Source organism: Thunnus maccoyii, chromosome 12, assembly GCF_910596095.1.
Source record: "Thunnus maccoyii chromosome 12, fThuMac1.1, whole genome shotgun sequence".
NCBI classification, from domain to species: Eukaryota; Metazoa; Chordata; class Actinopteri; order Scombriformes; family Scombridae; genus Thunnus; species Thunnus maccoyii.
The window spans coordinates 15,131,130-15,145,224 of NC_056544.1; the positions used below are offsets into that span (position 1 = coordinate 15,131,130).

At 39.4% G+C, this 14,095-nt stretch overlaps 1 protein-coding gene across 1 annotated transcript; it reads right to left on the reverse strand.

Annotated features, from left to right (window-relative positions):
- Positions 1 to 23: 23 nt before the first annotated feature.
- LOC121907948 (uncharacterized protein KIAA0040) lies at positions 24 to 6,944 on the reverse strand. The gene is made up of 2 exons (XM_042427533.1): positions 6,746 to 6,944; positions 24 to 3,356 (listed from the first exon to the last, which is right to left on the reverse strand). Exon 2 carries the CDS (start codon positions 2,683 to 2,685, stop codon positions 2,353 to 2,355), a length of 333 nt encoding a protein of 110 aa, XP_042283467.1. The 5' UTR covers positions 2,686 to 3,356; positions 6,746 to 6,944; the 3' UTR covers positions 24 to 2,352.
- Positions 6,945 to 14,095: the final 7,151 nt, after the last annotated feature.

The following is a 14,095-nucleotide window of genomic DNA, read 5'->3' on the forward strand; positions in this document are numbered from 1 at the left end:
ATCCCCCCCAACCCCACCCCTATTCCCTCTGATCAAGGCAAAACGACGAAGGGGAAAAAGCAAAACACATATATTTATATTTCTGCCCTTTGCCTCCTGATTTACATACTGTAGTCCCTAGAAAATCAAATATGATGTGTGAGGGAAGTAAGGAAAGTCATAACACGACAAGGTTCAATATGACAAATACTGCCTAATAGGTGTTGAGGAGAAAAGTGTGAATGGTGTGAACATGTTAACACCTCAGAATAGTAAACATTTATAGGGTTGTAAAAACACTAACAATCCTCTACAGTATGATAGATCTGAAAACTGATAATGAGGATCAGTAACTCATGGTCAGCTGCTAACTGAGTACAGCCGGAGGCCAACTGGAATGAACTTGAAAAAATATCAATATGCATGCATGCCAGAATAGTTGATTATTTTCGCAGAACCATAATTTTCCTGCCTGCCTACATTTTTCCTTGTAATTATACTGATGAAACCACTGGCAGAAAACTGAAAGCAAAACAAATTCCCCCGTATCTTAAAAACAAAATATCAACGATCACATGACAGGTATTTTTCACCCATCAATGCTCAAAATCTGTGATCAGTTGGGTTGTCTAATTATTGCAGCATTGGACGCCCAGCTGTGACTCCCTGCCTTGTATCTCAGGTTTGTGTGTCAGAATCATCTTCTAAAATGTCTTCTCAAAACTCACTTGCATGTGAAAGCGTTTTTGTAGTTTTATCTTTCCTGTCTTTTATCTATTTGACTATTATTTCACTGTATGTGCTGTTAAGAAAGCCTGCCTCTGTCATATAAAAACAGAAACTCTGTGAACTGACTGTTATCTCCCTCTGACAAATACAAACCACAATAACATGTTGAGCCAACCTCTGAACATGTCGATGATGTTATTTCTTGGCAAACCTCTCAGTATGGGCGGCGTAGCTCTGATTAGTGATCATGCATTGCTACAAGGGCTTTATTTTGCAGGGCAAGCTTTCAAATTAAGCCCAACAAGTACAGTTTCTCTCTCTGAACATGAAGCAGAAGAGACGAACCCCGATTTCCACACGGGACTGTATCTGTCTGAGCAGTAATGAAATGAGTGGGGCCTGTTTTCCCAGCAGCACTTGAACAAGAAGATCAACTTAGTGCCAGTGTAAGCTAATGCATAAAGACGATGATACTGCTGAGACGCTACTGCGTATCAGGCTTAGAGATGTCATACACCTTTTAAAAAAATGAGCCTTCTGGCACAATCCACTTAAAGCCCAAATCATTTGATTATTCCAGAGTTTCTGCTACGTAAATAAGTTAAAAAAAAATTGTACTTTTAAAGCACTGATTGTTTGACCACATAACTCTGAGGTATATTTATTTGCATAATTGAGGAGTTCAGCTGAAAGATGAAATAAATGATTATTGTTTGTTTCTCAACGGAATATAATTGACTGTGGCTGGGTTTCCAAGCATTATTGATATAAACAAACCGGAAAACTTAATTGACTTTAGATATATTTGTTATCTAGTATCAATGAGTTTATTAAGAGACTATTAGTTTGAGAGGAATGTTTGGTTTAAATTTTTGTTGGTGGTTTTGTTTACATTTGGATTAAAAATTGTGCCTTTAAGGCTCCCTTGACCTAAATACTGCAACAGCAAATAAAGCAAGAACAGGAAAGATATTGATATGAATGAAGGTATAGTTTTCTTTCAGCATGCTGTGAGTTCAACATTTTGGAAGGCTTTTAGTTCAGAAAGTGAGAGTCAATCATCAGTCTAGATTGCAGCCTGCATGTGAAAAGTAGGCAGCATTACAGCCACCTCAACACTGGGCAGTCCTTAAATTGGCTCTCTCTCCCAAATACAGACACAATGAATTTCACATGGGAGCTCTAAGAACAAAGTGCTCTCAATAACACTGTACTTTTCTCTCTCACACACACACACATACACACACTCTCTCTCTAACCTAACCACACAAGCACACACACACACACACACATTTGTAAGTATGTATAGGCTTGTGTCTAGCATATTTCTTCCTTTATGTACCACACACTAAAAAGTTCATACAAAATGCTGTAAACATTGTCATAAAACCTCCACATACTACATATATATATGATATATATTCACATATATATGAATACAAAATTACAAGAATCTGTACACTGTTAAACCAAAGCTGTGTCCATTACGATGTGAAGTTCTCCCCATTTGTTTGAACATTTCCTTTAGCCTCCTTTGAGTCCAAGATAGTCAGAGTTTTTTGCCCCTTTGACACTTCATCAGCTCCACTGCATCCACTGACCCAAGATCAGCAATATTTTTTTTTTTTTTTTTTAAAGGGATTCCTACACCATGGTCAGGGCAACCCTGTCAGGTGTCATCGGCCCCGTCTTCACAGAGATCCACAAGTCTTCCGTATTGGCCGCATTTTTTTTCTTTTTCGTTTCCGACCCTGCAGTTGCCATAGTGTGTTTGCAGCAGCAGCAACAGCAGCCGTTGGCATGGCGACAGCAACAGCAGTGGCAGCACACCACCAAAGTAGTGAGGAGGACCAGCAGGGGAAGAATTAGAAGAACCACCAGGCAGACTGTGTTGTAGACACCCTGGTTGTGTTTGTCTGTTGCAAAGCTCCAAAGTTGGTTGAAAAAATCCTGGATGTTGTCTGTTTTCCCATCCATGGCTTTAGGATACGGGGCTGTGACTCCTTTTAATTGAGTCTGTCTGGCAGTTGTAAAGTTTCAATTAATCCTTTAGAGGTTTGTGAAGCTCATAAGACAGTAAATGTGCATAGTAGGCAGCTGGAGACACCAAAAATAATTAAGATATGCTTTTAATTTAAGTTAAAGTCCTTTTATGTTATGTGGTTGCTGCTTTGGAGTTTTAAGATATGAAGTTTTACTTTCAGGTCAGCCTCAGTGCTTTCATGTTCTCATGTCTCCTGCTTTTGATGATTGGAGTTTAGATAGATGCCCTGAGACGCAGATTTCTATCTGCTGACTGTGTGATGTTTGTGTATGCTCTCAGGCTTATGTTGTTTATGTTAGTTGGAATCACTGGAAACGTGGAGGGTGACTTCATATATGCCTCCTTCCTTAAAGTGTCCTGTCAAGCAGTTAAAAGGCCAAAGCATTTTTTTGAAACAAATCCAAGAGACCAAAAGAAAATCTGTTTATAGGAAGGTTTTCTTTGAAATGGCCCCGTTGTGATGATTCTGATCTTGAAGAAAGCCGCAAATCAGCCAAGTCTGTTTATTCCGTTTTCTTGCTCTTTGTCCTCTCCTGTCCTCTTGCCCTTTGGCTCTTGATTTAGTTTAATCCAGTTGTAGAGGGGTGGTTGAGTTTGGGTGTGTCTGTGGAACAAAAAAAATACAGAGAAAGTGAACATTTAGTTTCCAGCAGAAAGCTTGTCTTCCTCCCTCTTTCCCTTCCCTGCCTCCAATCTGTCTTTCTGTCTCCATCTTTAATGTCTCTACTCCTGCTCTCCCCTCTTGTCAATGTCAGCCTCAGATTTTCAGCTTTCCCCTCATTAATACTGCAGAGGAGTCATTCAGGATTCTGGGCAGATCTCTCTAAAAGTCCCTCTGAGGAAGACAGGAGGCAAAAGGAGAGAAAGGAAGAAATGGAGGGAGATTGTGTCTGAGGGAGAGATAGTGGTAACCAATCTTTCTAAGAGTCCCGCTGAGGCAGAGAGTGCGACAGAGTGTCAGAAATAAGCGAGAGGAGGGAGAGAGGTAAGCTAGAGAGAACCATGCTGCAGGAGATTCATCTGAATATAGCCGGCTAATGGTTCCCATTGGAGGAGATAGACGGGATCTGGCCTTAGTTTTCATAAATGTCTGATTGTAACATTTTCCTCTGCCCTCAGATGAAATCTCTTCTTAACAGCTCTCCTGGAGAAGAAAACATAAGGTGAGGTATTCATGTGGTGTAAAGGGGCTGCAATAAGATAAGTCTTAGAAATAAAAGAAATATTGTTTCTTTTTTCTCAAAGAATATAGACTGTTTGATTAATTCCAAGGCCTTGAGGCGACGTCTTTATTTAAATGGTGTTAAACAACGATAGTTTTTCAATGATTTCAAACACCATTTGACTTAAGTATGTCCCTTAGAGTCTCTGTAGCTCACGGCTACAGGGCTCCTTTGTATTCTAGATGCAGGAGGGAGAAAAGATTTTCATCTCACATTTGGCTGCTTCTTAGGCAGAGAGAGAGAGAGAGAGAGAGAGAGAGAGAGAGAGAGAGAGAGAGAGAGAGAGAGAGAGAGAGAGAGGGAGAGGAAGATGCACCTGCAAGTGGAGAGCAAATAGATTTGGCGTGGATGTCGCTGTGCGTTGCGTCTCATGTGTGAAATTGGTTTACCCTCAGACAGCCCACTAACTTCCCTCCTGTTCATTTTCTCAACAGGAAACTGAGCTCTTAAAGCTAAGTAGCAAGTGCGTCACCTGAAACGTCAAAGTGAGAGTTCAGAGTAAGCAGTTTCACCGAAGCCAGCACTGATCTAAAATAAATTACCACATTGAAAACTATATTTGTCTGTTTGGCTTACTGTTACATTTTTTTGCAACTGAAATTCAATTAATGTTAGTTACAAGGTCACACAAGCCGTTGTGTATTTTAGGCCAAGCACTCCTGGGCTTTTTGAGCCTGTAAAGTTTATACTTTGTTTTTAGATTTCAGGTGCAAGCTGACCTTTTTTTAACCTTTCATCAAAGTGTCTGTGGTTTCCAACCTGGTGATCATGACCCCCACAAAGAGCTAAACCTGGTGGGTTGAAAGATGATTAAGAGGATAGGAAAGCATAAAAAAAAATTCCACTACACAAAATGATGCACATTTCTTCAGATTTTCTTCTAATCTTTGTGTGTTTTGAATTACTTCAAAAAATGATTCAAATAAACTCACCGTTATAACCAGAAGACATGCGATCAGTGACTAGGGCATCGCAAATACACAACCTTTCATTTGAAGGTTGAGAACCACCGCCACAATGAAGACTGAGCACATTGCTCTGAGTGATTGTGTCACCGCCGCATTATTCGTGATTATTTTCTTTACTGTAGGTACATGCTGTTGTGATGAGCTTGGCTGAGCTCCATCACCTTTGTGTACACTCTGGTCTCGGTGAGCGACTCCCTTACATTATGAAACTACTGTCAACACAACAAGCCCGAGCCACTGAACAATATGTCTGTAAGAGAGAGACAGAGGCCAGGAGCAGCATAGAGGGGCGATCTAGCTATAGAAAAAGAGATGACTAACAATGTATCAGAGGTTAAGTCATTAAATGGAATGAATAAGTCACTAAGTGTTATGATAATTATAGTCTGTGGCCCGGAACAGTGAGATCACTGAAAGTTGTGTCTAAACATGGGTGTACTAGTGCAGTGTTAACAAGAAGTAACACAGGAAATGTAAAAAAAGATCTTAGATCATGGATGATATGATCTCATTTTATCTTTTTAATGTCAAAAAAGTTTTTTTATTGTATTACTACAGAAAATTCTCCAGCTCAGATAGTTTCACACTCGGATGGTTCAAACTCTTCTCGAGGTAAACATTTGAGTGTCTCTCTGTCAGCCATTTGCAGCTCTGTGGTTTTCACACTCCAACTGGTGGTGATGCATGTTTGAGTTGAGGTTAGTTTGTCATTTAATGAAAATAAACAACAACAGGTCATTTTATAGACCGTATAGCCATGTTTTTATAATAAAAATAGCTCTAAGTATGTTTTAAATTAAGCTTTAAATATTTCCCTGGCTCATATGATTTCACTGAGATGCCATTCTAAGACTCTGACTGACTCTCTGACTCTTCACTTTCTCATGACATTGTGCTCTCCTGGAGCCATTCATATACAGGAAAAGGCCATTTCTGGGGCACACAAAGCCAGGAAGGGGCTGAGAAAAATGTTATGATTGCGATCAGTATGGCCCCTGCTGCTTTTTAAGGAACATGTGTGACCTAAAAGACAAAGCTGTGACAGAAGGCAAGGCAGGAATCTTTAATGACTTGCCCCGAGCGCACAGTCAGAGCAAAGCCCTTATCAGTCCATATTGATGCACAGTTTGACTGGACCAGCAACAAACTATTAAACCCACATACTTAATTCAAGTCTCATATCATAAGTTCTTTTGCTCAAAACTTGAGCTATCGTGGAAGTGCAGCTGTTTCGCTGTCACTAAAAGTCTAGAGGAGTACAGTTCTCCACAGTGAGTGCACAAGTGCACAAGCCTATTGCGGTTCAGACTTGTGTCAACTCGATCCTGACTGAGTAAAAGGAGCAAAGTGGAGGACATTCTTAGTAGGAGCAGAATGTGAAACTATCATCAGTAAACATTTTTTCTGCAAAGGTCCATTGAACAGAAAGTCATTCTATATGGTTGATGTAGCAAGTAGAGATTATATCACATGGTAAAATTTCTTCTTAGCGCAAAATTAGATGTTTATTTTAAAAGTCAAGAAAACAACTAAGAGTGTGTTATAGTGACACGCTGCAGCACTCAAAGGCAGGAAGAAACTTATCAGTTTATCATCATAACTTGTCAAACATCCTGTTAGATGGTACTGCCAAAATATATTTTTTTTATAAAAAGAGCCTCCCACAATAGCAAGAATTTTGCCTTTGTTTTCCCAGAGTAACACAGCAAAAAGCATCAACAGCTTATATATAAATGCTCACCACTCAGAACAGTTTAAAAGTATTGCCGGCACTCAAGATCTATTTCAAAGCAGCACCTTACCCCGCGGGCGTTTGTGAAGTGGCAGGTTCAAGTCTCCCCTCCTGTCTGATCCAGTCAGCTGCTCAAACTTCTGTTGTTTCTGTTTAGGCATCCGGCTCCTTCTCTGTTCTGATCCCCCTCACCCAGACATCTTGACAAGTCTTCACTTTCTGTTCCTGTTTCCCTCTCTACTCTTGTTTCCCGTCCTCCTCCTCCTCTTTCTCTGTGAGTGTGTGTGTGTGTGTTTTGGTCACAACGTCACTGCACCCTGCCCACTTTGTGTAAGAATGGGCCCTCTGTCTTGAGACTTATGTGTTTCCTGCATGGCGCACTGAATTCTTGTGGTTGCTTTACTTTACTCACACACACTCGCTGAATGATGTCAGACACAGAGGCGCAGAGAGGAAGTTAAGTAAACTCAATAAGAAATGTGAGATGAATTCATAAGAAGCCTTTTATTAAATGTGTCTTAAAATGAATTCTCTATGTTAGGATTATAAAGGAAATGTTCCCTCACATGCCCTGATCTGAACATTGGGCAACACACCCTATAGTTGAAGAAAAGGTTGCAGCATTTTTGCATAATAGCAGTTAAACCCATCTCCACCCAGATTTTCAAGTCCCACATTTAGAATGAAAAGGGGAAATGAAAGGTACAAAAGTGCGTTGAAGGTACCACCAGGTTAAACAGAAGTAGTTGTAGAGATGTGAATGAGTGAGGTCATGTGAACACACACACACATAAACACCCACCCATATTTCCTGTGCCTGTGGCGTTGTGGTCAATGTCCTTTCAGTTCAGTCAAGCAAAAGAGGGTTTTATTCAAGTAAGATTTTTTTTTTTTAAAAAGTGTTCTGCTGACATGAAGTAGAATTCAATCTACCCTCCTGTCCTGAAAAGGGGGAGATTAGAAGTGAATGTGCATTGACTCACATACTGTGTGTCCTCACATGCTGTATGATGCAAGCTTAGAAACATATGTAAAGCCAAATGCAAGAGCTAAAAAAGCGGTTGTGGTCACATAACCATGATGTATTTCCGTTAAATGTTTTGCTCTCAGCTGTTTCTTTCACAGCGTTGCCTACACATTCAGAAATTCAAGAGTTTATAAAATGTGGATACAAATCTGTTTTTTTTAATAATAAATTTCACATTCTAGCTACTGAAGATGAAACATTGTGTCTGATAATCCGGAAAAACACACTTCCTGACCATGACTGGCTGAACATGCAGTGTGCTTTTTCATAGCTACAGGCATAGTTACATGAAAATTGATGAGACAAGCCTCGCCATGTCTGCAGGTGTGTCTGAGCCATCTTAGACAAATAGCAACCAGACGCCCACACACACACATGCAACCACACACACACACACACACACACACACACAGCGTGCTATCTGACTGGCAGGGTGTGTAGTGTTACACAGTGACGCTATATCACAGCTGCTGTTGAGGCACTTCAGTGTCCAGTCACCTCGAGCGAGTGTTGATTAATGACCTCAGTGTAGCGCCACTTTCCTTGATGGAAATCCTTATTTACTGTTGTTTATATGAAAATGATTTCACTACATATTCATTTGCCTGCTTTTGATTGCTACTGCATACGCACCTGCATGTAGAAGTCACCTTTTCTTCGTATAGATCTGCTTTATACACACTTTTATGCCTGTGGGGATCATTTCAAAATCTCAGATTTGATTCTCTTTTTAACCATCACAAGACACAAGAAATAAATTGTAAAAAGCTGTCAGAGACACTGGCTTAGTGCAACAAAATGCATATTCAGGTCTACTGCACTGGCTGTCACAGTTCAAGGTAATATTTTTTTATTATTTGCCATTTCCTTGATGGAAACTGTATTTTGTCCCTACATTATAAGGAACCTATTATACCTTCCCTTCTCTCTGAGGATACCTTATGTTCAACTTACACTGCAGTGACCCTCGTATGCGTATCATTTCCTCTATGGAAACCTTGCTCTCAATTTATACTGCGCTGACCCTGTCCTATAATGGCTGTGTAGCTCTCATCTGGTTTATAGAAACCTTATTCTCAGTCATGCTCACCTACGAGGGGAAAGCTCAGACAATATATCCCTTTATCCAGCTCGAGTCTGTAGCCGAACAAATTGTAGGAAAGACCACTAGAGCTCACAGTGGATCACTGATCATACAATCATGATGGCAAAAAAGTGACTGTGACATTACCAGTAGCATTAAGTAAAGCCTCGTGGAATTACTGGGCCGTGCAGAAGGGTATTATAAATCACTACAACCTACTGGTCCTGCCAACATGGGGAGGGACACACACTCTCTCACACACACACACATATGAGTGAGCCCAACACTGCGCACTCTGTGAGTTTTTGAATGTGAGCAATAATGAAAAGTGACTAAAGGGTTGCTGTAGTGGAATCTGACAAGTGTCCAGAAATAAAACCGGTCACCCCAGAGGAGAACCTTAGCTGTTTTTCAGTCCTGTAAAATGTTTGGGCCCAGCGCTGAAAAAACAGGCAAAGAGCAAGACAGAGAAAGAGATGATTCGTCTATATAAGGAGTTGCCTCTCTGCTCTCTCTCTCTCAGTCTCTTAAGGAAAGCCATCACTTAAGAGCTATTGGCATGTTGGCATGTAAACTTTAGGCTTTTACAAGGAGACCTGATTACACACTCCAACTATGAAGTCAGTGCGAGCTATTTTAACATTCATTTATGTAACAATCTCAGCATATTTATCATATGACACATGCTGTACTCTGAGAGTAGACATTTCGTTAAAATTCCTGTCTTGGCTTGTGAAGAACATATATTAGGTCTGCTGGATAAATAAATAAAGGGTGACTGTGTGCAGTAAAGGAAGTATTTTGCTTCATTTCAATCAATGGGGACTTTCTAAGTTCCTCTTTGCTCCCCAGTATTTCCAAATACAGAAGAAGCTAAATAAGACATCGTGGGAATAAAAACTCACTCAAGTTAGCCAGCATTTTAGGTTGTCATGGATACTTGAATTTAAGAAAAAATGACTCATAAAACAGAAAAATCACAGATAGATATATTTACAGACAGACAGTTGGGTGTTAAAGTAGATTAAAGCTACATACAGTAGTAACTGTTATGTCATTATCTTTTACAGACAGACTTTGGTGTATCCTACAAATAGAAATGTCTGATAGACAGTCTTACAAGACAAACACAGACACTGTCATGACCTTATGTGGTCATGCGATATCCAAGAAGTACAAGAATGTACTTCCCTATTTTTTTTTCTTTGTCGTGTGTGTGTGTGTGTGTGTGTGTGTGTGTGTGTGTGTGTGTGTGTGTGTGTGTGTTTTTTATGTCTGTGTGTGTTTGAGATGACAAAACTTGTCTGCAGTGTCTCAGCTACTTAAGTAAAATTGTGAAACTCTTAATTTCTACTTTGTAGCAACAGAAACATTTTGACACAGCAAACGAGTTAAATTAGACATTCTCGACCTGCAGTGAGGAAAAAAAACAGCTTTATTTTTTTTAAACTGTTTCCAGCCTCAATTTGCGTCTATTTGACAGTAATTGACTATTCTGCTTGCATTAATCTCCTCACTGTGTCACATTTTCTCATCTCGTTATTATCTCAGTATCCAGTCTCTCTCCCTGGTAATCTCTGTCGATCAATGTCTTCTGTTAACAAAACAGACTAACTTCACACAAAGCACCTTAAGTGAACAGTAGTCAGTGTGATTGGCTCAAGTAAGAAACCTTGACTAACAGAAATGAGTTTTTAAACAGGAACATTACTGAAAAATCAAACCTTTTTATGTTGGTGTTGAAAATGATGTGTTGTGTCTTTCCGTTTTTCATTTTTTACAAAGGTTTCCTAATAGTTTTGAAAATGTTGTCTAAGCCTTGAGGTTTAGTAGCAATTTCTCAACCTAAACCATGTGACTATGCATACAACTTGAACCTAACATTACCCCTGAGTTAAAAAGCCTTTTCTGCTAAAAATTTTCTTGTTCAATATTGCTTATGAAATGTCATTCAATTATAGTTGTAGATAGTTAATGATAGGGGGGCAGTTCTGCTTTGGCTTCATAAACATAGAAGTGAAAGCAGATAATCACTGGCAACAACTTGGCTTGGTGTGAACATTAACAAATATGCATTGTGAAACTGCTGCCTCATTGTGAACCTGCCCCTGCACACGTGTGTAAACATGATTTGTTTTCAAAATTGCAACTGAAATGAAGTTCAAATGATTAGATTTTGTAATAATGTTTTTTTTTTCCTATTCTCATCCTTCCCCAAGTCATTTAGAATAGCATAAACGAAGTTAAGTGTTTATTCCTTGACCTTCTCTGCATGTTGACCAAATACAAAACTAAACAACCTGAAGCAAAGTCTTACAGTCACTTTCCATTATAGCAGGATGTCCATTCACTTCAATCCAATTCATACTGAGCATCCATGCATGTGTGTGTGCATTGAATTAAGGCTGGAATGCATTCTCAAAAACAGCAAATGTTCTCTTACTCTCTTTCTCTTAGAGACACATAAACACAAACAAACACGTACACACTGCTTACACTGAACCCTCTGCAATAAATCCCTATCCAACTCTTTGAGCAAGTAGCTTTACTTTTTTTTCTGTAGGCAGTCTTATAAATTGTAGAACAAACTCTCTGCTGAGCTCATCCCTCACATCAGCGTAGCCCTAAGAGACACTTTCATATGTATGTCAGTCAGCTCTCATATTTGAATCACACCCGAGGACTTGACTGAAGTTAAGGTACCCTGCTCGCAAACTGCAAAAATCAAACTCCTTTTCCCATTTGGTGTTAAATCACAAAAAGAAAAAACAACAATGCATCTATACTAGGCAGAAAATACAAATTGGAGACAGATTTTGACCAGAAACTGCAGACTGTAACACAGTGAAGCCATATAACACATGTGTTATATATGAAAAGAGGAGAGTTTTTGATCTCATGTTAATCAGTGATTTCCAACCAGGATGACTTCTGCAGTTAACACAGGCTTTTGTGGATTTTTTAAGTATGATTTGAAATTATATATATATATATATATATATATATATATATATATATATATATATATATATATATATATATATATATATATATATACATATATATAAATATACAACTGATTTGATGTAAGTTGCTTAAGACTGCATTAAAAATTAGTTAGAAAAAAGACAAGAAAAAGCTAACAGTGATATATTCTGTCAATTGTAGGCTCCAAATGATAATGACCCAAAATGTGACTCAAACTACAAAACACAAAAACAAAAAAGAGACCAAAAATATCAACAATACCAAGATAACTATGTCTTGTATGGATTCACCTATAGCGCATGTTTTTTTCTGTGGTGAATTACTATTAAAGAAAGAGGAGAGGAGAGGAGAGGAGAGGAGAGGAGAGGGTGTAAACAGTGTTAAATAGAATGAAGATAACCACAATCACAATAATATGTGAGTTTGCTTTTTTTTTTTAAAAGTAATGCATTACTTTACTTATCTACTCCCTGTGGAAAGTAATTTGTTACACTACTTGTTACATTACTCTGCAACATCACCTGAGATGCATTGTTGCGTCATTCCCAGTTAACAGTATAACATTAAACCTTATCCATGCCCACATATCAGCACAAATCCCTATCCTAATAAGGAGGACATGCACAAGATCTTTCTTTTATGCTCTTTAATAAAGTAAAACCACAAAGCCAACAACAAAGTTGGTGAAAACCAGCCCAAAGAGCACTTCACAGAAAAACGTTGTGGTGAGAACAATGCTTAATTGCATGTCCGAATAGCGCTGAGCCCTTGGCCTCTCAAGCAGGCCAATCAAGACGGCAACGGCAATAGGCTTTAACTGCCTCAAAATAAAACTATATAAATATATAAAACAATATAAAAGACACTGGCCTTCCTAACACCACCTAGTACAAATATTAATTGCCTCAATAAATAACAATAAATAAAGTAATATAAGAGACTGGGCTTCGTGACGCCATTAGATGATGACAGACTTAAAAGGAAAAAAACACATTTAATTGGCATATGAACTGCATTTAATGGGCCTAACACACTGAAACAAACTCACCCGCTCACCAAACCATGGCTTATAGACTAGTGTGGCTTATTTGACGTGTTTCTATCACTAGAGCAGTGGTTACACCTCATGAGGAGGAGCCTCTCAAATCGTCAGACAACCTGTTTCTCCTCGGAGTCAGCACAAGATTGCCCAGGCTGAAGAGCCTCTCCACAGGTGCACAAGACGGCATCAATATCATGAATTTCATGGATATAGTCTTTATTGCAGGGAAACGGTTCAAGATCTCCATCTCTGACCCCGACTTCAAATATTCAATGACTTCAGTGTAGGAGTTGAGGGAAGCTGAATCCTCCTCATCAAACGCAAAGTAGTCATTCTCACTGCTGCTGGAGGCGGGGGTCAGTTGCTAAAGCGTTGTGCCCTGCTCATCATGGGGGAAAGCGCAACACTCGATAGTCAGCAGGGTCCTCAGGGCTTCTCTCCTCTCCTCTTCTCTCAGCCACAACACTTTAAAGTTTAGCAATGTGACAGCAGCAAGGAGCACATCTTTGCTGTCCAACACAGACGCAAATCGCATTGTGATGGCCTGCAATATAGAAAGACTGGATAATGTCGGCTAGGTACAGTGTAACTTGAGCATTAGGATAGCTATAGACTCAAGTCAAGGTGACTTAATCTAATACAAGTGCAGACTGCATAGATGCAGAACAACTGTATGTAGGCCTATGCTCATATTTATCATGTCTTTGATTAAAGCAGCATATTTCCATATCACAGTGCTGCATATGTAGGCTAATCATAATCAAGTGGGGAGTGATTTAATAGGAGGCATTCCTCTCGAGTAAAGTATTCAGAGAAATTTAATAGAAAGAGCAAAATACTGCATCTCCATGGAAGGAGTTGACAGATGAATGGTGCAACAGGCAGAGAGGAGAAAGAGAGAGCCATGCCATTACAAAATTGATTGGAAGTCAGACACACAGCCCAATTCTTTCACAGCTCAATCTAGGGTAAAATTCATAATATTTGGATAGTGTTTCTTGGTAGAAAATAAATGCATTGCTAGTAGATTATTTAACTCAGCGCAAGTGTCATCTGAGTTAGGGAGGGACCTAAATCTGCAGTTTCACAAAAAAAAAAAAAAAAAAAAGGCTTTCAGATTTCATAATCACACTATAGGCCTACCTGCTTGGCATCAGGCAGACCTGCTGTCATCCAGGAGAGCCTGTTTCGCAGTGCCAGTGTCTTGGGGCCCGTTACACCAACAGGGCTTACACCTGGTCTTAAGCTAAGTCGGTCATAACTTAGTGTTCTAAGTCCA